A 22015-nucleotide genomic window follows, 5' to 3' on the forward strand; every position below is an offset into this window, starting at 1 on the left:
GCTGTCAATCACACATTAACCACGCCCCAATGCATGCGATGCATTATTGTCTATTTGACCCTAAATGGGACCAAACTCCTCGGGAAAATGTTAACTGATGTCATAAATCAAGTGAGAAGCATAGACTGTAAGGTGAGAAGTGGAGTCATTTTCTCAAAGACTTCTTTTTGCAACCAGTGAAGTCGCCATCTGCTGGTCATTCGGGAGAAACTTCCGCATTGGCTTCACTCTGGAACAGTCTGAATGTGGAGATAAAGCAAAGTCTAAACATGAACCAGTTTAAAATGAAACATACAGAAATGATTTTCACGGGGTACAGGGATGAAGGGGATGTTTGACGAACACCAGGTGCTTACAGGGGTTATGAATTATTTATTTATTTGATTACCTAATATTTATCATTTCTTTTTCTATCTTTCTCTGTTTATGTAAATAATAATGCATATTTGTAGGCATTTAATTTTGGGAATATGGTAGTTGATATGTGTGTATATACAGTATATGTGCTTATATTTTGTATGTGTACATGTGTATATATGTATGTTTGTATATGGCAATATAAGATAACTAGACAGTATGATTAAGATACATGAAATTGTTAATTAATTTATTTTTATTGAAAAACAAGTATATTTTGATAAGGATAACTATATTAGTAATGAATTTAAAGATAAAGATGCAAGTTATATTAACTAAAGTCTAGATTTCAATCAATAAGGAAGCTAATTAATTATTAATTATAGATGCATTTCTTGGGGAGAAGGGGTGAGATTAAATAAGTTTTTCTTCTTTTCACCTCTTTTCGAAACATGTAAAGCAGCAAGTGTTGGACAGTTTCTTTATGCTTCATGCCGTCATTGTTTGTGAATATCTCTCTTCTATATGCTTCACTCTTCATATTCCAAATGAAATCACAATGTCACCGATGGCCACCAGTTGCCATCAGTGACATTGACAAAGTGATTGTATCCGGCGCTGATTGGTCCATTCCGTGCACGTCCCGCCTCTGTGATGCTACGACCAGCCCCGCCCCCCTCCACGCGCTGCGGCTCGCGGACTGAGGAGACGGCAACTTCACCTTGTCTCCGAAGGAGCCGACGCCACAGGGCGAGTGAGGTCAGACGCAACCGAGGCAGGAGGCGGAGGAGGGGGTCGTTTTGTCTCTACAATAATAATAATAATAACAATACTACAAGCAGGTGTCAGACAGACAGGCTGTGAGACTGTGAGATTCAGTCCTGCGCTTCCGCGTGACATGAAAACACTCAGCACGCGCCTGGTGCCGCCGCAGTCGCGATGGTTAAATGTCCTGTTTAATGGTCGAGGTACGTAGACACCTTACAGCCGCGTGCCTCCTGACACACACACACACACACACACACACGCACACACACACACACACAAACACGCAAACACACACACACACGCAAACACACGTGCACGCGCGCGCGCAAACACGCGCACACCTATGGTCCATGTTGACCATATTGTGTATATTTTAGAATATGAGTGTGGGGCTAAATGTTTTGAGTCGAGGTATAGTGAGTTTTTAGTGACCTTGGTGTCCAATGGTCAGGAAATATATATATATATATATATATATATATATATATATATATATATATATATATATGTATGTATTTTTTAAATGTTGTTTATTTAATTCCACCGTGTTATCTATAGGGGACTCTGCAGACCCTCATGCAGACTGGATGCCGGTGTTGCAGCGGAGGGAGCTGTGGTTATACAGGACGGAATATTTAGTGAGGAACAGTTCTGAAGGCGGAGTAAGACACTGTCCTTTACTATAAGTGGATCTTGTGAAGAACCTGATTGTTAAAAAAAAAAACCCAGGCGACAGTGGTAGACATCTGTACATTTTGAGCACAAGAGTCCCTTCTTGTGTTTAAAAGGGGTGGTCCCTAAGAAGGAGTTTATCTCAAGGACCTTGGGTTCACTCCTTCAGTTAGACAGAAACAGTTGAGTCTACCAACTACCGTTTTCCAGAGCTTTCTGAGACGTTTGGTTATTTGGGGTTTACACATTTGTCATCACTTGTATATTCTGGTATTGTTGATTTGTTCCTCAGTTGCTTCTCTGTCCTTTCTTTTCTGAAAGATGAAACAGGGTCATTGTATATTTTACTCCATCTATGCATTTCTTGTTTTTTTTCCTTCTAGTATTTGTTTGCAAATACATAACTGTTATATTGTATACACAAGACTTTAAACAGTACAGTGGTGTCATGTTGTCTTTGGTAGAGATAATATCATACTCCCTCTTTGTGTGTGTGTTGCAAACCTTTTCTTTGTTGTGGGAACCTGTCAGGGGGTGAATGTCAGTGCATATGCGTGTGCTTGTTGGTGAATGTGAAAGCGTTAGTCCTCCCCACGTTTAGCAGGTGAGATGTGCTCCAGCTCCGACCGGCAGTGACGTGAAAATGAAACACAGGTTCCACGATGTGACGCATAGCACGTCACAGCTCGGACACTGACGGGAGCACAAACCTGCAGACCTATCATATGAGTCTGCACGGCAGCTAGCTGGTTTGTTAGTTTGTATTTGGCTCTCCATTACACAGGGCAATCTTATTCAGTCTTGCTTGCGGTTGTGTGTTTAGTGGCCACCTTTAAAAAAACACCCATAGACGGTAGAGGCAACACTACAGGCCGGAGTTGTGGCGTTGATTTGGTCCAAGATGCTGATGCTCTTGTGACATCTTGTGGCAGTGAATACTGCATCTATAAAAACCTTCAAATGTGCTTGCACAGCAACATTTTACGTGCAAAAATGTTGCATGTCAAACACGCTGAAACCATTTCCACGTCCATCTTTGTCCCCACCACGCACAGGAGACGGGGAATAGACCCGCTTGATCTACAACAGTTTGACAGCAGTTAGCCATAAATAAACAGAGAGCGATAGGAGAAGCCGTCCACAACGAGGTGAATAATGACGTGAGCAGAGAGCCGCAGATCACGGAAAACAAAATGACAAGAGCGTCCTGTAAACACGCGGTAACCATGTGGGCTGGGCGAATGAGCAGTCGTTCTGCCTCTGGTTTGTCTCCATCCGCCCGTTTCCTGCCTGCCGGTAAACAGCAGTGAGCTAATTCACATCTAAATCCTCCTACCTGAGGTTCTTGCTCATGACTATTGTCCTCCAGAGAGGTAACGCTGAACACTATGTAATACCAGCTAAGAGATGACTTGGTGTGTGTCCGTCAGGTCAGCTCAGGGGCATGGTTTCTATCAAATTTGTACATGGCGAACTCAGTCAACTCTAACCCTTGTCCACTACACACAGACGTTTAGCCATTATAACTATTATAGCCATTTACTAGCTATTATAAATAGATGACCTCGATTTGAAAATGTACCGAGCGGAGTCTGCCCGAACTGCAGCACACTACTCTGGATTGTAATCAGGCTCCAGAGCTGAGCTAAGATCCGGGCACAGTGGGAGATCACCACACAGATAATGAACTTTATCAATTTTAACTCGCCGGACGGAAGGAGATGGGTCAAGGTATTACTGGTGCCGATTCAAAAGAAGGGGCAGAGCTGTTGATGGAAAATATTTGCCCGTCACCGCTCATGTTACTGTGCAGGGGGTTGGAGTGAGGCAGCAGAAGTCTGGATCAGTCAGGATGGATTCACAAATAGAGGCTCGACATTATTCAGAGGTGAAACAATTTGTCAGTTAACCTAACAGCTGATCCTCAGAAAATCGATCAGCAACTATTTTCCTAATCAATTAATCATTCAAGCCCTTTTTTTTTTTACAAGCAGATCACATTTGATCGGCTTCTCAAATGTAACACAATGCTGTTGGTTTTCGCCAATTTTCAATGTGAGCATCACTATTAAGTGACATTCATGATCATGCATTAAGTTAAGTAGGAATAAGGCTATCATGGAAATATGGATGTGATGAACAACTCTGTGATTATGTGCCCCATTGAAAAACAAAAAACCTGATTTGAAATTGGAACACAAATGCACCGTTGATAGAAAATGACTAAAAAAAGAACACTTGCGACCACTGACGATCCGGACCGACCGATGTGTGAGCCTCGTGAATAATGTGCAAATTGTTGTCAGTTCATGGCAGTTTGCTGCCTGACCCACTTTTTCCGTGTTGTTGGCCAACACACAGACACGACGCTACCGGAACTGCAGATGCCACTGTCACCAGTGAGGATGCGACACAATAAATTACGCTGACATTCGAAAGAAATTCAAGGTTCATAATCTTTTTACATTTACACCCACATTCGTTTAATCTGATTTTGGTCCATCCAGCAGTTTAAATTGCATGGAAGCTAACGGCGACTTCAACTCTGCTTTAGATTTTTGAGGGCTCGTGGGAAAACCGTGCAAGATGGCACACTGGTGCGAAAGAGTTCTGCGAGCGTGTGAAGCCTCGCGAAAAAGAGGGTCACCATGACATTTGGCACAGTTTCTATTCGTTAGCCAGGTTCATTGATGCTCCTTGATAGCAGTGTGTATTTTGGGTTGGTGTAATATTAATCTCCCCTCTTTCTCTCTCCCTCTTTCTCTCTGCCGCAGAGGTGTGGAGCTGTCACATTTGAAAGGTCGAAGCAGAATGCCATACAAGTTCGCATGCTGGGTAAGAACACTAACTGACCTGAATACCTCGGGGCAGAGGGTTGTGTGTGTGTGTGTGTGTGTGTGTGTGTGTGTATATATATATATATATATATATATATATATATATATATATATATATATATATATATATATATATATATATATATATATATATATATATATATATATATATATATATGTACTGTCAGCTGCAAACTAGTGGTGGAGTTTCCAAATATTTGGTCACCCTGCTTCAGGCTTTTACTGACCTTTGGCCCTGTGTAATCTCTGTGTCAAACAGAGAAGCCTATTTCCGCCATCTCTCTACACACTGTCCAGTTGATTGACTTTAGTCCCATACAGTAAGTTTCTCAGTAAAAGTCCAACTTGTCGAGAAGCCTTGTATTGCATTTTTTTTCCCCCAGTTGTGTTTTGAAGTAGTGTCTGGTACTGGAGACAGTAATATGTAGCTGTTTATCATAACTGCAGTCTAGGACCTTGGATGATTCAGACCTTGAAACGTAGCCAAAGCTGGGGTTTTTGTTGGGGGGAGTCATCATATTCATGTCAACCTTTTAAAAATGTGAAGCATCATTTAAATATTTGCCACAAAAGAACGTAAGGCAGGCTGTGAATCACCAGTGTGGAAGAGGAAATGTGCACATGAGCAAACACAAACGAACAGAAATGTGGATGTTATTACAAATACAAACACTTGCCACTGTTTTCTTCAGACGGACAGATTCATTCAGGGCCAGAAAATGTGACCAGCGGCATCGATGATGAGAATCAAAAATAATAGGGGGCCACTCACACAGAGCACACAGTGTGTGTGTGTTAGGGAGAGAGGGATTATTTGTCCACTGGCTGACTCCCAAGTGCACTCGTCAAGACTCCCCCTAACCTCATCAACTCTCTGATACCTTTCTTTCTCTCTCTCTCATTCTGTGACATTATTGCTGTTTTGATGTTACCTCTGGCTCAACCCTTTTCACATAGAAATGGATTTTAATGTCCTGTTATTGTTTAGTTGCATGGAACGTACAAAAACTGATCTGTGGATGTTGGCGAATGCAGTCTTCAATCATCTTAAGACTTTGTTAACTGTCTCTGAGACGTGCTTTGTTTCTCAGGATGTGACTACAGTACACCCATACATAAAATTATAATTTTTAATGCGTAATAAGAACTGCTGATAACTGAGACAACAAAGTGGCTGTACACTGAGTACATAGCCATGGTCCATTTTCACCCTGCTGTACATTACCTCACTCGCTGCCTCCCACATTTTCCCACAGCCTGTATCTTTTACCCCGACGCTCTGTCTTGTGATTTCTTGTAATCGTATTCTTGCGTCTGATTTGTGACATTCAAGGCTACGCGTCTGTCTGCGCTTGTGTGTGTGCGTGTGTGTGTCTCAGTACTTTTGTCAGCATGTGACTATTTCTCAAGGGAACATTTCAGTGGAAAAATGAAATGGCCTCATCCGCCGTGATTACACATAGATTTACTTACACTCACTGAAATATAGTATAATAACTGATGTCTGGTTTTCAGCAGCCACAGGAAAGCCTTTGCGTCACCGTAACATTTGATTCCACATTGAAACGTGGTTTCAGTCCGAGAAGAATGCAGATGTGGTGGCATATCCCAAAAGGAGGTAATGTCATGTCCAGATAACGATACAAATCGTAGCTCATTACTTGTGACTCCTACCTTTTCTCAAGTTGCTTTGAGCAACCTGTTGTATTTTTTGGGGCTCTCCATCCTTTTTGACACAATTCTTGTATTATTGGTAAGAGGGGTTAATGGTGTTTGAGTCTGTTGTCTGAATAATTTTCAAAGTCCATACCATGTTCAATGCGTAAGACGTAGCCCTTCTGTGAGGGCACGAGCTCCTTGTTTTGTCTTGGCTGGTCAGAGTCTTTCTCCTGTTAGGAATTACCATGTTCTGTGTCACGTTCACTTCACTCTCTTCACACTCAATGTTTGTCTGTGTTTCCCTCATGCACATTCCCCACCTGCGTCTGTGCCACATGGAAGAACGCAAAGGAGCGTCCAAACGGATAATTATTTTTGTGGCATACGAAATAAATGATACAGAACAATGGAGAATAATATGAAACAATAGCCATTTTTCTGTTGTCATATCGCACAACACTACTGTACTGTTCATCTGAGTTAAAACTGGGTCAGACCATTGAAATCCTTTTACGGTGCCCAGAAATAGTAAATAATACTTTGGATGTTGGAATTGATATAAAGTGGCATTTGCAACTTTATTTTCCTATTTCCAATTTTTAATCGTACTGTGCAGTTGAGAATATCCAGACTTGAACCAGCCTATGGACTAGTAACGATACAGTTTTTAAAATGGTCAAGTGTGCGAAAGTCTTAAATTCCACATTCTTTACTGCTTTGAACACACAATATCCCCAACTTGAAAAAAATGTGACTCCCTCTGTCTCCTTTTCCCTTTGTTTTCTGCTTTTATCAGATTTTTCTGACCGCTCTAACTAGTCCGTCCATGAAAACTATTTATGTTTTAGTACTTCATAAAATATAGATATGTCGTATTACTCCAGAAGTGCTGGCCAAGGCTAAACAACGTTTATACATATTTTTGCTTTGGGAAATATCCTACTTTGCCACACTGCCCACATTGAGTCCTTTTTTTTTAAAGCTGCTAGCTCGCTTTGAATTGCTTTTCAAATACGTCATGCATGAAATAGACCCTATGATAGAGACATGTGGTATAATTTTGCCACATGGCATGGACCCACATTAGACTGAGTACATGTTGTACAATTGGTAGTGTCACAATCCTGAGAATTTGCTTTAAAACGTAGATGGTGAATGTCTGCCTCAGCGATCACAATATAAAATCACCCAGTTCTTACTGTGCTGTTTGCATTTATAGCCTTGAATTTAACCATTTTTCTCTTTTCTATCAACAACAAACCCTGTTCTGTAGTTCCTAATCTTTTATCTACCCTCTGAAATCCAAGTTGTGTTTGAGCCCAAGGCTGGTTTAGTCACCTGAACTGGAGAATCTGGAGCAAATGAAACTGCTTTGTTGTCTATTCCAGCGAAGCCGTAATGAAGAGTGACTCACAGAGGAGTGTTTACTTCGTTTTACCTTCAAGCAGGCCGAGTGCATTGTTTGGTTCTCTCAGAGAATGGGCTCGTATTATCAAAGGTTAAACACACTATATGCACACAAGTAATACGTTTAGAAACAATTTGACGATCAATTCATCATTTATATGATTCATTTAAAATGCCAATAGTCACTATAGTTTCAGCTCCACAAATGTTGGGATGTTCAGTGTTTCTCCATTTTATATTATTATAATTAGAATATCTGGACGCTTGGTTGGACAAACAAAGCATTGTGAAGACCTCACCTTGTGCTCTGTTACATTTTTTTATTGGCATCCATTGTGATTATTTCCTCACATTCTATCGATCAGACAATTATTGGAAAAAATCGCCTTGTACAATCTTCTAAATGACATTTTAGCAAATGGACTTGATGTTGGAATGTAATTGTATATAGAAATTCATGGTGTGTGCGTGTGTGCGTGTGTGCGTGTGTGCGTGTGTGCGTGCGTGCATGCGTGCGTGTTCACCCCATACGGCTCTGTTCCCACTGACCTGACTGTGATACAGAGGATGCGCCTGTGAACCCAAAAGCCAGACGAATGCTTGCTGTGGGTCTGTCGTTGGTGTAGCAGCGTAGTGAGAGAGTGTGTCGGTGAGCTCAGAGCGGGGATGGGGGGTGGGAGGGGCTTTCAGACTCCACAACAACACTAGCGAGAGTGAGACTGTAGAGGGGGAGAGAGAATGCGGCAGAAGGAGGCAGCAGACTGTCAGTGGCCAACTCTGGGAGACAGGGATACGCACGGATTCTCTTCGCTTTATTCCTGGCTTTTCCCTGCTTTGTAATTTTTTTTTTGTTATCAGTCTGCACCCCATTGCTCTCAATCTTTCTGTCCCTCTCTCCCTTCTGCTGCTCATTCTTCTTCTCCCTGCAGTCTTTATTTCTCTGTCCTACATCCAGACGTGCAGACTCCGATTGCCGTCTCTCATCCTCTTCTGGTTTATTTCTAGCAACATCCTTCTTTTTCTACCCTTCCCCACTTTCTCGCTCCGTCTTTGTGCGGTGTGAGGATGCCAGTGTTAGAGGGGCTCCTTTGCCCAGACCTTAGGATGCGGGACTCCGGTCTTGACGTCGGTGTCTGTCCAGAGGAAGCTTCCCGCTCACCAGTGTGGGGTCCTCTCAGGACTCCTCCGGTCACCTGCGGGGGCCTGTCGCTGGCCCTGGAACTCCCAGCTCTCATACGGCAGCTGAGGGCAGCCTGGAGGGCGCGCAGAGGAGGCCCCCGCGGGTCAGAGAGAAGTGAGGCGAGCACTTGGGTGGAAGCAGAGAAGGAGGAGGTAGAGGAGATGAAGCGGGACATAGAGGACAGGAGCGCACATCTGGAAGGTAACTTGCACATATTACATGTTACATGTACAGTAAAGCTTATGGGAGTCGTAAATGTTTAATGTCTCATGTTTGTTGTTTCACGTTGCCATGGCGGCTTTGTTTGCTCATGAAAACAGATCTGTGGCAGAAATGCAGCTGGTGTGTGACTTTACCTTCATGATTTGTGCAGAACTGTTGTCCAGTTGTCTCTTTGGAACAGTTTTTGTTGTCACCTTTAGGAATAAGGGTGCCTGGCCTAGTTTTTGTGTGTTCTTGTGCATCCATTCCCCCCCATGCCTGGGAGTCAGAATTGACAAGTAGTTGTGTGCGTGTGTGACAGATTATCTTTGACAAGCGTGCCTCTGGCCGTATGTTTACGTTGGTCGTGGCGCGTCTCCGAGCAGTTCAGACAGCCCGGGCAGGGTAGACGGTCAGATGAGGGATTTGGGCTGCCATGCCAGAGTTTGACAATTAAATAAAGCTGTGTAACCATCTGCTGAGCCGCAGCCGCACTCTTGACACTGACGTGACGCCATCACTCGAGCCTCGGCCCGGCTGTCGGGAGCATAACACCGATGACGCACAGTAACACTGTTGACAGTTTGGCATAAAATACTTGGAGTGGAGATGGGAGGATTTGACAACAAACAAACATTGTATTCAGCAATGACGGTAGTGATCAACAGTAAGACTGCAACTAACGAATATATTTTCATAATCGATTAATCTGTTGATTATTTTATCGATTAATCGATTACTTGTTTGGCCCATAAAATAGCATAAAATGGTGTAAAATGTAGATCGTGTTTCCCAAACCCCAACATGATGTTTTGTTTCATCCACTCACAAAATATGTTTAGTTTACTGTCACAGAGGAGCAAAGAAACCAGAAAATATTCAGATTTAAGAAGCTGAAATCAGAGAATTTTGAGAATTTTACCCCCATAAAAACGATTAATCGATTATCAAATAGGTGGGGATTTATTTAGTAATCGATTACTAATCGATTATCTGTTGCAGCTCTAAACAACAGTGACATTACATTGATACTGAACAAACTGTTGACTGTGGAAACACTTTGAACACATTGAGACATGTTTTCGGTCTCATACATTCATATAATAATCGACACAAGGACTTACTGATGATGCTTGTCTCATCCAGTGATTTGAATATGATCCAATGAAAGGGACGACTTTGATATGAACCAAACCAGCTGATCTAAAAAAAAGAAGTAAGGTACATCTATAATCCTTTGATGTTCTTTCCAGTGGTTGAGATGAAGAGATGATTCATACTGTTGGGAATTACCTGTGTGCAAGCGCTCACTCATTTGATGACTCCTCACAGAATGTGAAAGTCTGTCTGCTCAATATTTGATTTCACATTGGACAACGTGCAAGATACTTTGTCTCCCTGAGTCATTCTGACATTTACTGAGTTATTATTTTTTTTTCCTTAAAAGTAAACCAGGTTTAGGGAGATTTAGGTGGTAGAAGTGGCTATGTTTTAGAGTTCAACATTTTACCAAAAACTATTGGCAGAAAATTTTGGTTAGTCAAGTTGTGATCGTTTTATTTCCTTAAATGTAAGCTGCAATTTTCCTTTTTGACCTTTGGACATTGTTCTTAACAAAGCAATGGAACAGAGGAGCTCTCTGGATTAAAAACTAATTTGAAATATAACATGTTACGTATTGGCCACGACGCAGATTAAAACAATTATTTGGATTAATTAATTTATTAAAGCTATTTTTGAAGCAAAATATTCAAGTTTCTATGAACTATTTATTTTTGTGCAAACAAACAAGAGAGAGAAAATGTTGGCTCTGCCAGTGAAATCACTGTATGTGGAGATTCCAAACAGCTGGACGCACTGCATGTATCCATGTATCCCGAAAAAGCAGCAGCAGCAGCTGCAGGCAGCGGAAAACATCATCTGCCACCGTGAGTTTGAAACATGTTTGTATTTGAGTGTTGCCGCTACATATGGCAGCGATGTGTCTGACTGTCTGAGAACGAAAACGGCCGCAAAGCACAATTTGTGCCGCAGACACCCACAGATTCAGTGAAGCCAAGTGTGTGTGTGACTGTTTGTGGGAGATGCGTGCCTAGTGTGCGATCGTGTTTTTGAGTTTGGAATCGGGGATTTGGGCTCATTTGCAAGTGTGTGTGTGTGTGTGTGTTTGTGTGCGTGTGCGCCTGTGTGTGTGTTTGTGTGCGCACGCCTGCGCAACGAGTTGCTTGTGCATTGCTGCGTCTTTAAACACCCTTTCCAACTGATTCATGTTTTCATCCTAAATGACCCAGTTCTGCTCTGCGTGAAGACAATGACCTATTTACCGCACCGAGAGTTAAAAGAAGAGTCAGGGAAGATGAGCGAGGAAGAGGGGGGAGTGAGACGGAAGGACGGATAAGTTGGAAGGGGGGTGGGGGGCGGTGATGTTGAACAGGAAGGACTGAAGGATGAAGGGGAGAGTAATGGAGAGAAAGAGAGGCGAGGATGTGGAGACGGGATCCAGTTGGGGAGGATTGAGGGATGGAGTTAAAAGATGTATGGAGAGACAGCTAGAGCTAAGGAAGAGAGCCAGAGGGTTGTGTGTTTGTGTGTGAGAGACAGAGAGGGAGAGAGAGAGAGAGAGAGAGAGAGAGGGAGAGAGAAGAGGGTGATCTGAGTGTTACTGCTGGTGGTTTTTCCAGATGACGTGTTTCCTCCTCTCCTTCCCCGCCAGCTGACAGGATAAAAGAAAAAGAAAAAAGCAATGAGGCTTTCCCACTTTGCTCCTTTTATTTGCTCAAACTAGGCCAGCAGGAGTCTTCTGTCCCGCTTGAACAGGCTGAGTCACTTGCCCCAAGCGGTTTATATGTGTTTGTCGGACTATAAAATGCATAAATACAGAATGATGCCACTTTTCCACCATATGTTTAATGTATAGCCACCTTGCCTACACAGCGCGTGCACACACACACACACACACACACACACACACACACACACACACGCACACAATGCAACATTTACCAAAACCTCACCTGCTTGCAAACCCAAACTTGCGAGGCGAGATCTGGCAACCCGAGGGAGTTACCACAGTGAGTGCAGCCCCGTTAACAGGTAGTTAAACTCCGAGTCACAGAGGTGAAGTATCTGGCAACCTCTGAGACATAATGTGCTCCACTTCCTCACATCTGCTTTGTAAATTATTTAGCATTCCCATAGTTCTGAGTTCATTCAAGTGTAAATTGATTGTGTGCACTGTGACTTGGGGCCTAGTTTTTGTTGTGTCTTGTTGTCGCTGGCTTCAGGGTGTGTGGATTGCGCATTTTTAAACAGGCATTCGGGATTCAAGGATCTGTCGTGTTCCCTCTTCGTCTGATACTGTAGGTGCTCACACAGCCAGGATTAAAACCCAAAAGGTTACTTCTGGGACTCTAGAAGACATTTCCTGTGGAAAGAATTCATACTGTAGACAAAAATGCTTAATATCCTTTTAGGACAAAATGTGCCGTCAGCACGTCAGGAGACACTCAAGGCATATGAGAAATACACATTTTCCATTTTTCTTTGTCAGAAAACATTTTTGTCAGTTTCGAATTGTGGATTTCATGTTTTAGAATCAAAGTCTTAAAATGAGAAAACCCCTTATTTGGTAGCAGAAAACCACTTTTTCCAGGGTTGCTAAAACACGGATGACCTTTGTTTGAGATCCACCACTTCAAACGATCACGCTGCTGTGTGACACCACAGTGAAAACAAGCATAATCGGTGTAGGAACAGAGCGTACGCAGTCACTGCGGCACCAATCTGATAAATAATACAAATGTTCGACCATGCACTAGAACAGCTGCGCCGTGGCATGAAATCTATTCTCCTTGGGCAAACTCGGACCAGATGCATGATGTCCTGGTGATTCAGCCAAGTCAATCCCCTTGTTCCAGAGAAGCTGATTAAAAGACGACTCTCAATCAGCTCTTCTTTTTTTTTTGAGGTTGATGATTTTGAACATTTATATGTTCCATCGGGGAACATTTTTGCTCTGCTCTCCTGTCGTCACCCTGCAGGCTGAGCTTCTCCCTCTTTCGCCTCCGCACCACTTTGTCTCTGCGCTCTTCTCCTCTGCCGCTTTCCCCGTTGAAATTTTGATTTATGGCTTGTGGGGGCATCTGTGCCAAAAATGGACACAACAGACCATCCGTAATAGCAACAAATATTTATAAATCATGCCTCATCTTTCTCTTTTTTCCCCCACCCTCTCCTTGTCCTCCCATCATTCCTCTAGCTGATGGCAGACTGAGCACTGGTCATGCTGGTGTGTTGCTGGCTGAGAGACGAGGCTCCTACCCACTGATTGACCTCCGCATCCTGAAAAGTAAGCCCCATCACCCATTTACATACAACACCAGTGTTTATTAATTGGCCAGATCAACAATTGTCAGTCCACTAACACATCTCCGAACTATTAATTTTTTCTAGAAATCAAAATTGTTGTTGAGAAAAAACTATAATTTCACAGGAGTTTTTCATGGTTATAGAAATTATAATATATATGCTATAGTAATACACAAAGCATTATATTACATATATTATATAAGCGTTTTTATCTTCAGTTCTATGATCTGCCTGTTTTATTGTTGCTGCTTTGTGTGAAGCATGGGTTTTAAAAAGTATTGAATATGAATAAAGACTATCATTATTACAGATAAATAGATTTTGTACACATTTCCCGGGTCACCCTATGTTCTTCGAAATGAGACTAAGGCTTTTTCCGAGTATCCCCGCATGCAGGATTTGCTCTTCAGTCAGTTACAACTGAGACGGATTTCTGATTAAAGCCAACAAATGCCGATTAAGTTTTCAAATGTGTGCAGGATTTTCAAAGATATTGGTGAAACACGTGGTAAGTGAGGTCATCGGATCAGCTCTGATGCTGCGTGGAGGTTGAAAGAAACAAAGCTGTTATTATTGAAAAGTTTTGTACATGAATTAAGAAAAAATTTGATTATATTACTTCAGTATTTTTTTTAAATCAAACTCACTGTCAAAATAAAAGGAGGAAGCCTATATTATAAGATACAGTCGATATTAATAATATAAATTTAAAATATACCTTTTTGACACCTTCAATGATTTACACAGATTTGGTTCAGTTAGCATTTGATTGTATTGAGGCTGACTCAAACACATCATGTATTTCTTTGTGTTTATTATTACTAGTGGTAGACTGATGAACTATGGAATAAACTTGTAATTAAATGCAGCTCATAGAAAGATTTGGTGTAATTGTGCATTAAAAGTGGGTTAAGTCTTGTGTCTCATTCAAAAGTGGGACACGCAGTTGACGGAGTGTCAACTTTCACCCAGAAAAATCCATAAATCCTAAAAACTGCATTAATCAGACGTGTGTCTATCACTACTGCTCCACTTGTAGTAATGTATGCATACTGTGTGTGTGTGTGTGTGTGTGTGTGACTTGTGTGGTCTGTTTAAATACATTTGTGTCTTTGTAATTACAGCCAGTGCCCAGCGGGGGGAGGTAGAGTCCAGCAACAGGAAGAAAGTGATGCGTCAGCTGAGCTTCCAGAGATACTGCCACGCCTCCAGGCTGCTGAGGGGGTTCATGCCCCACACGCCCGGGTCCTTACACCTGCTGGACGACGAATACCTAGGGCAGGCCGCGGTAAGGGCATGGATGCACGCACGCACTCACGCATACGCACACACACACACACCTGGATGAACACACAGAGGTTCAGAGATACAGGTACCCCAGCTCTCACTCATCAATTCTGACTTTTTTCATTACAGCATATGCTGTCAAAAGTTGGCACATGGAACTTTGACATTTTCCTCTTCGATCGTCTTACAAATGGTGAGATGACTTCTCCATATGATAAATTTTCATTTTAATGTGCGACTTTTAAACTTTTTCCATTGTCATACTCTGTGCTGTCAAATGTCGAGTGGACTTAAAGCACTTTACTGTATCTATCTTTTGACATATGAGTGTTTGTGGATATGTGTACTGTAGGTAACAGCCTGGTGACTCTGATGTGCCACCTCTTCAATGTCAACGGCCTCATTCATCACTTCCAGCTGGACATAGTCAAACTACACAGGTTCCTGGGTAAGCTGCAAGAAAAGCAGCCTTGATTCCTCTCGTCTGACCCATGACCTGTTCTCTTCTCCATGGAGAAGAGGTGTAAATGTGTGTCCTAATGTTATTGGCCACTCTCTTAAGGAGTTTTGTACAACAACTTATTTTAAAATTGACATTTAACTGAACAACAATTTAAAATGCTTTAGATTCTCTGTGAATCCAAACATGTCTGTGTGTTAACTGGATTATACTCATCTGATAATCCAGTTAAGGCCTTTTACAGTTTCTGTAGCATTGCCCTGAGCTGCATCAATATCAAATTAAAATATGAAAGGTTAAATAGTTAGAAATGGTTGACCTCTTCTCCTGTCTTGCCAGGTATGGTGCAGGATGACTACCACTCCCAGAATCCCTATCATAATGCCGTTCATGCAGCAGACGTCACTCAAGCTATGTACTGCTACCTGAAGGAGCCGAGGGTAATGAATTCTACAGTATTCACAGACACACACACTCACCCTCTCCGCCTCACACTGCGGCGATTCACTGGACCCAAGCTTCTCCCTGACATATTCTATTAGCTTTGCTCCCTGAAGGATAATTCCTGCTCGGTTAGACGCGGCAACACATCCCTCCACAGTGTGGAGAAGTCCCTGAAGTCCCCCAGCCAGATTAATTGCCTCTGCATCTTTCCCTTTACACAGCAGTTGTTTTGTGTCTGTTGTTTTTCTGTAAATCACATTGGGACGCAGAGATTCTGTCAAAGGCACACACTGCTGCTGTGCTTTAAATAACTACTACGCACTCGCATTAAGACGCCTTCTCCAATCAATATAACATTTATTCCTTCATTGACCATTAAGCATTTAATCTCATCACTCTGACACTTGGATCTGTTATGAATTCAAAGCCATAACTGTGGACGAGCGCTTCAGTTTAGAGTGCAAGATATGAGATCATTCAAATTCTAAGGTAATAAATATATCATGAGTGCACATGTCTGTGGGCCATCCCTGTGTTGTAGCTGGCAGAGCGGCTGAGCCCTCTGGACGTGTTCCTGGGTCTGGTGGCAGCAGCTGCCCACGACGTGGACCATCCTGGGGTCAACCAGCCCTTCCTCATCAAGACCAGACACCACCTGGCATCTCTCTATCAGGTATACGCCACACACAGCAAAACCAAGCAAATCACCGAATTGCGTGAAAGCAAATAGGGAAACTATGACTTTTTTTGTTGTCGTTATGACGATCGCACCAGCATCAAGCGCTGGTCACGCCCACCTTTTAGCGCTCAAGCAACGTGTACGCGTGAGTGCTCTTTTCTGAAAAACTGACTCGTCCTGAACAGAACACGTCTGTGCTGGAGAGTCACCACTGGAGGTCCACTGTGGGTATGCTGCGAGAGTCAGGACTGCTGTCCCACCTGCCCGCCGACATGTCGTAAGAACACACACAAACACACAGACACACACACAGGCATAATTTAAGTATTTATTTTACGAAAATATCTCACTCCTTTGGGTTTTGATCTGTACTGCAGTTGCTTAAAAACATATTATTACTCATAAATAGCCTATATATCCAGAAATTCAAAATCCGACTACTATCTTTTTTACTATCATTATCACCTGTCAGGTCTTTGCACCAGGACCTAGTACAGCCTCTGATAACTTATCAATAAATATACAGTATATTTCCCAAAAAAACCTAGATGTTGCTGGCGTACAGTCAAAAATGAGCACCAGCATCAGTTTCTGCCTCCTCTACTCCTGCAGGCAGGACATGGAGCAGCAGCTGGGCTCTCTCATTCTGGCTACAGACATCAGTCGTCAGAACGAGTTCCTGTCCACCTTCAGGGAACATCTGGACAACCGGGACCTGGACCTTCAACTGGCTTCACACAGGCACTTCATGCTGCAGGTAGAAACCCACTGCACAGTGTACGGCCACCTCACGACAGGCCCAATGATGGCTCTGCTCAGTGAGACATGCCCAGCATGTACAATACCAGGACCAGGAAACTGAAGCAGAACTAGGATTCATGTCATGTCATGTATACCTATACTAGAGTATATGTGAATATCTCCCTCTCTCTCTTTGCCCTCAGATTGCTCTGAAGTGTGCAGACGTCTGTAACCCGTGTCGGGTTTGGGAACTGAGCCGACAGTGGAGTGAGAGGGTGTGTGAGGAGTTCTACAGGCAGGGTGAGTAAAGTGTCCTTTCTCAATTCAAGATCAAAAATCTTGAATCTAGTGTTTTTGTCAAATGAATTATGATGCCTTTAAAGACACCAACTACAAATGAGAGACTTAATACTTTTCCGCAGAAACCTCCTGATTTTGTATTGTGATAAGTATGTAGTAAGTGAGTGTCTTGTCCAAGTGTCTTGGAAATAATTTCATCATTATTCATTTTATTTATTAACAGGTGACCTGGAGAGAAAGTTTGACTTGGAGATCAGTCCTCTGTGTGACCAGCAGGCGAACTCTGTCCCAGCCATCCAGATAGGTGAGTACAGAAGACACACTGATGTACCTGGACACACTAACACCCCCCTCCTCCCACCAGTGCTCACTCTCCCTGCCTTCGCTGTGTCCTAGGTTTTATCTCCTACATTGTGGAGCCTCTCTTTGAGGAGTGGCAGCGTTTCACTGAGCCCAGCCTGCTCAGCCGGACCATGATGGGTCACCTGCACAAGAACAAGGCCCGCTGGAGCAGCCTACGATATGCACAGACAACGGTAGACTTGCAATCACACCCGGACGCCGCTGAGGCTGAGCCTGAGGGAGGGGGCGGCGAGGGAGAAAGTATCCCTTAATCTTCCTCTTGTTTTATCGGGTTGTTTTTATCGTCCTCTGTCAATGGAGAAGAGGAGTGTTTATCAACCTCCTTATTCGTCCTCCAGCATATTTCCTCCCACCACCTGGGTGTTCACAGGCTCTGAGCACGACGGTGGGAGTCCTGGCCTGGATTAGTGAGAAAGGGCTCCCTCTGCTGGCGCAGCGTGTGCCGGTGCAGAGGGAAAATGAGGATGATGGGAGGCAAATTAATGGTAGAGCAGATGGATGGATAATCTTAGTAAATAAATGCCAAATTGACAAAACGATGCCACGTTTTTTGACCTTGTGAAATCTGCTTCACGGTCGCTGAGACACGGGAACAGAAGTGAACGGTGACGGCCGAAGGCGGAATAGGGATCAGCAAAGACAAATATTGACGTGTTTGCACATTGCTGCGAGAACAATAAAGAAAAGCCAAAATTATATATAATTCTAACAAGTCAGCTGGACTGTTCTACAAAAGATGCTATAAAATATATGAAAAAAAATAATATATGAATATCTTATCAACTATACTATGCTTTTTAAACTTTCAGACGACACATATTCAGCTCTTTTCACTTTTCCTCTCTATTTGTACAGCGTGCACTTCTATTGGATGCTCTTTCATACGAGTGTCCCACTTGTCCACTGTTCACTCAAGTGCGTTTTAACCTCGAGCACTAAGTTGGTATGTGAAGGTGTCGTATAAACTGTAACACGTGTCCTGTTTTAATTGTGTAACCTACACGGCCGATACGGTCACTGACTGACACAGGCTGGCATCAGCCCAGCCGCTGGAACACTGATATTGAGTTTCTATGTATAACACCAAGCAAGAGCCTTTTCATTTAATTTTTTTCTGTGATGTAAAGTTATCAACAGTACAATCTGTACACACTGTGGTGTACGATCACAGCACTTCACATGCCAAAATCTCAGCAACCTTTTTTTCACTGGGTAATGGATTGTCGGGTGCATTTGTTTATCTGATGACCTCACTTTTTCAAGCCTTAACAGGAATTTGGTCCATCTGTGAAATACATTTTTAAAGTGGTGTGTTACCATTTTTTTCTGGACAAGCTTTCTTACTCAAACTAGTCGTTGCTGCCTGTTTTTTCTTCAGCCATACCAGCGTACTGACACACACACACACACACACACACACACACACACACACACACACACACACACACACACACACACACACACTTGTTCCTGTTCGATCTATCAACCAGTATTGGAGTCATATTGGGTCGTAAAAAAACATTGCCAAGGTGCCAATGTACCACTCTGATACACTCACTCTGTTACCTCTAAGGCTTTTATATTGCTGTCTTTTTACAATAGGTGTGCATTGTATCTTATCAACAAACTTGGGCCAATTAGTAACTACAGGTACTTTTTAATTCTAATATCTTAACCAAGAAGTTTGTCACACAAGCGTATATCGTCATTCATTATTACAAATATGTACAATCCATTGTTTCTGAAATGGTACTGATCCACAGGTTGTCAATGTAACTTACAACAAAGCATATGAAGTATTTGTAAATATCAGTTTGTCCACGTGTAAGTGCGGATATACATTTTTGCCTTTGAAATTTGTACAGATTAGGTCGTCATTTCTTCGGCTCACGTCCGGCGTGGTCGAGTTGCGCGGTGCTAACAGAGGCCCACGTCTTCCCAGAGCTATAAGAGAAGAATAACCTGAGCTTCATGATTCGAAAACAAGCTGGCCCACGCACAGTTGTTCTTTAAGATTATCACAGCTCGAATATTCAGAAGCTGTGCTCGTGAAAAAGTGTGACACCAATGATATGATGATGAATTTCTATGAAGTTTTTAAAAAACAACATTACACTAAGTCGCCTTTTCTATGAAATGCGGTGCAATAAAGTCAAGTCACTGGCCAAGTTGTAAGAAACAGGCCATATTCATATCTATCTATAGCTCTGGTTATTTGTACGATGCTCTTACGTCTGTATGTCCTCACTATAGCACTTGGTGACACTCCCATTACATGTAAGCAACATACTTGTGAGAAGTGCACACTGCTGTCACAGTTTTTTGATGTCCCTACTGTAATGGGGAGTCGCAGACCTCTGAAAAGCCTGACACTGTTGACTGATTTCCATTTTCTCTAATATACACACTTAGCAGTAGTTACTGAGGAGGCTCACTGACTTATTCTTAGTCTTGTTAAGATATCTTTTGAGTGCATACCTTCGTCTGAGCACAGCGCTCAGTGTCGACAGCGAACATTGTGAAATTTCACTAAATGCTACCTAAACCTGCAAGTTTAAAAAAAAAAAAGTTATTCCACGTGACTGACACGTTGCCGCCGTAGTGCAGACCTAGATGAGATGGCAGGCTGCCTTGTATTTGAATACCTCTCACAATCAGCAATGATACAGGGTGTCTAAGCCATACGGGTGTTAATAACAAGTACAAATATGTACTCTTGAGTCTTTAGTAAAAAGCTTTTATACCGGAGGAATTATCATACCAGATGAGAAGCAGGCGAAGAAGAATTCTTGTAAAATCTGTGAATTGACTGTGAAAGAGATGTCCAACTGGTATTACATACGCAGTACAGTGGATCGGACGCAAATCATTTTGCGGAAGAAGCAACTTGTCTGTAAGCTATGAACATTTTTCTGAGGTGGGGGTTTCGTTTTCCCTTTTTTTAATCGTTGTTAATAATGATTAAAGTGTCGTCACCCCCAGATTTAACTGTGTCATCCAGTATTAGAAACTCCATCTACACGTCACCAGTTTTCTGGTGGTTTGAAAGATAGTCGGCGCAGTTGGGCTCGCCAGAAAGTGGAAAGTATGTTTTTTTTCTTGTTTGACTTCAGTGAGTCGGAATGAATCTAGTGCCACTGTAACTGAGAGAAGTTTAAATGCTTTTTCTTTTTAAAAAAAAATAGGTTTTGTTCATTTGTGTTTCTGTGATCGTCCTGCTGTGAAACTGAAGCGAGTGACACTGAGATTGATGTGCCATGTGAAAAACAATGTCACCGCTAAGTCCATTTAGTAGTGGTTCTGGTTCATATGGTCTTCATGAGCCCAGTTGCCATGGAAACCTAAATGTCCAAATGTCCATTTTTCCTCGGAATGGGTTTAAGACTTGAGGCTGAAAGTTCATTCTTGACCTTGAAATCAGCAGTTTAGAAAACTCTTAATGTCCATTGAGTCGCTGTTTGTGGGTTTTCATGCACTTGTTAACTACCTTAAAAGTCTTTAAGGGAAAAAGTAATAATAGAATAGAATTTCTGAATGAAACCTTTCTAATTAAGCTCGTAATCCAAAACCGACTATCTGACATCTTGACTGTATATTTTGTTTCTGACAAACCAACCTTTCAGCACTGTGAACAATTCAAATAAACATGTTTTTCATTTAACACCAGGAGCACATTATTCTGTGTATTTTTTTTAATTTTATTTTTATTTGTGTCTTCCAAGAAAGTGTTTTAAGTGCTATTGACCACTAGATGTCAACAATATCATTGCAGTGGTCCGTGCGACAGGAGAGAAACCACAGGGGAACACGCCCCCCCCTCTTCATGGTATATGAGATTGTGCCTGCTGCTTTGTATACAGTACAAATACAACCGGCAGCCTGTGACTCCACATGACAATTAATGTTGATGTCAGCATAGCTGGGGGCGACGGGCTCATATGCAAACAGAGATAAAATAAAATGAAGTAGGTTGAAAGACGGGCTGACATCACGGCATAAAGTTGTAGTTTGCAGAGCAAACAATAGTATTTGAGAAGCTGAATGAGTCACACTTGAATCATGAGCTCGTCTTTGTTGATTATTTCAGGGCGGCCGTTTGCATCGTCTGGCCTGTTGAAAGTCAAACTCCGACGGAAGACAGGAGAAGCGTCAAGCACAGGAGACTTAGTGAAAAAAGTCAGAAAGAAAAAAACACATATCCCAATGAATTATTTGGGATTCGATACAAAAGAGATGAGTGTAGAAATGCGAAACGGCTGTAAACACATAGT

General features: G+C 42.4%; 1 protein-coding gene and 1 long non-coding RNA gene across 5 annotated transcripts; one reads left to right on the plus strand and one right to left on the minus strand.

Moving 5' to 3' along the window:
• Positions 1 to 1045: 1045 nt before the first annotated feature.
• Positions 1046 to 21405, plus strand: LOC118290163 (cAMP-specific 3',5'-cyclic phosphodiesterase 7B-like). Of its 4 annotated transcripts, none has more exons than XM_047328616.1 (13): positions 1046 to 1325; positions 4572 to 4632; positions 13361 to 13450; positions 14595 to 14758; positions 14887 to 14950; positions 15110 to 15205; positions 15557 to 15657; positions 16203 to 16334; positions 16526 to 16617; positions 16953 to 17097; positions 17285 to 17381; positions 17605 to 17685; positions 17778 to 21405. In XM_047328616.1, the coding sequence occupies exons 1-13, from the start codon at positions 1305 to 1307 to the stop codon at positions 17993 to 17995; spliced, it is 1362 nt and encodes a 453-aa protein (XP_047184572.1). In that variant the 5' UTR covers positions 1046 to 1304; the 3' UTR covers positions 17996 to 21405. The 4 variants fall into 4 exon arrangements, with proteins under 4 accessions (XP_047184572.1, XP_047184570.1, XP_047184569.1 ...); XM_047328614.1 differs by lacking the exon at positions 1046 to 1325 and adding an exon at positions 1713 to 1787; XM_047328613.1 differs by lacking the exons at positions 1046 to 1325; positions 4572 to 4632 and adding an exon at positions 8012 to 9102.
• Positions 8868 to 10338, minus strand: LOC118290165. Its single transcript, XR_004786352.2, has 4 exons — positions 10227 to 10338; positions 9463 to 9639; positions 9258 to 9381; positions 8868 to 9027 (listed from the first exon to the last, which is right to left on the minus strand). It is a non-coding gene; the product is annotated as an uncharacterized LOC118290165 (long non-coding RNA).
• Positions 21406 to 22015: the final 610 nt, after the last annotated feature.

The sequence above is a fragment of the Scophthalmus maximus genome, chromosome 18 (assembly GCF_022379125.1).
Source record: "Scophthalmus maximus strain ysfricsl-2021 chromosome 18, ASM2237912v1, whole genome shotgun sequence".
In the NCBI taxonomy this organism is placed as follows: Eukaryota; Metazoa; Chordata; class Actinopteri; order Pleuronectiformes; family Scophthalmidae; genus Scophthalmus; species Scophthalmus maximus.

Coding starts and splice junctions, on each gene's coding strand:
- LOC118290163 (XM_047328613.1), top strand. CDS start 8,787: ATGCCAGTGTTAGAGGGGCTCCTTTGCCCAGACCTTAGGATGCGGGAC. Junction 15,658..16,202: donor GCTACCTGAAGGAGCCGAGG/GTAATGAATTCT, acceptor CCTGTGTTGTAG/CTGGCAGAGCGGCTGAGCCC. Junction 17,686..17,777: donor TGTCCCAGCCATCCAGATAG/GTGAGTACAGAA, acceptor GCTGTGTCCTAG/GTTTTATCTCCTACATTGTG.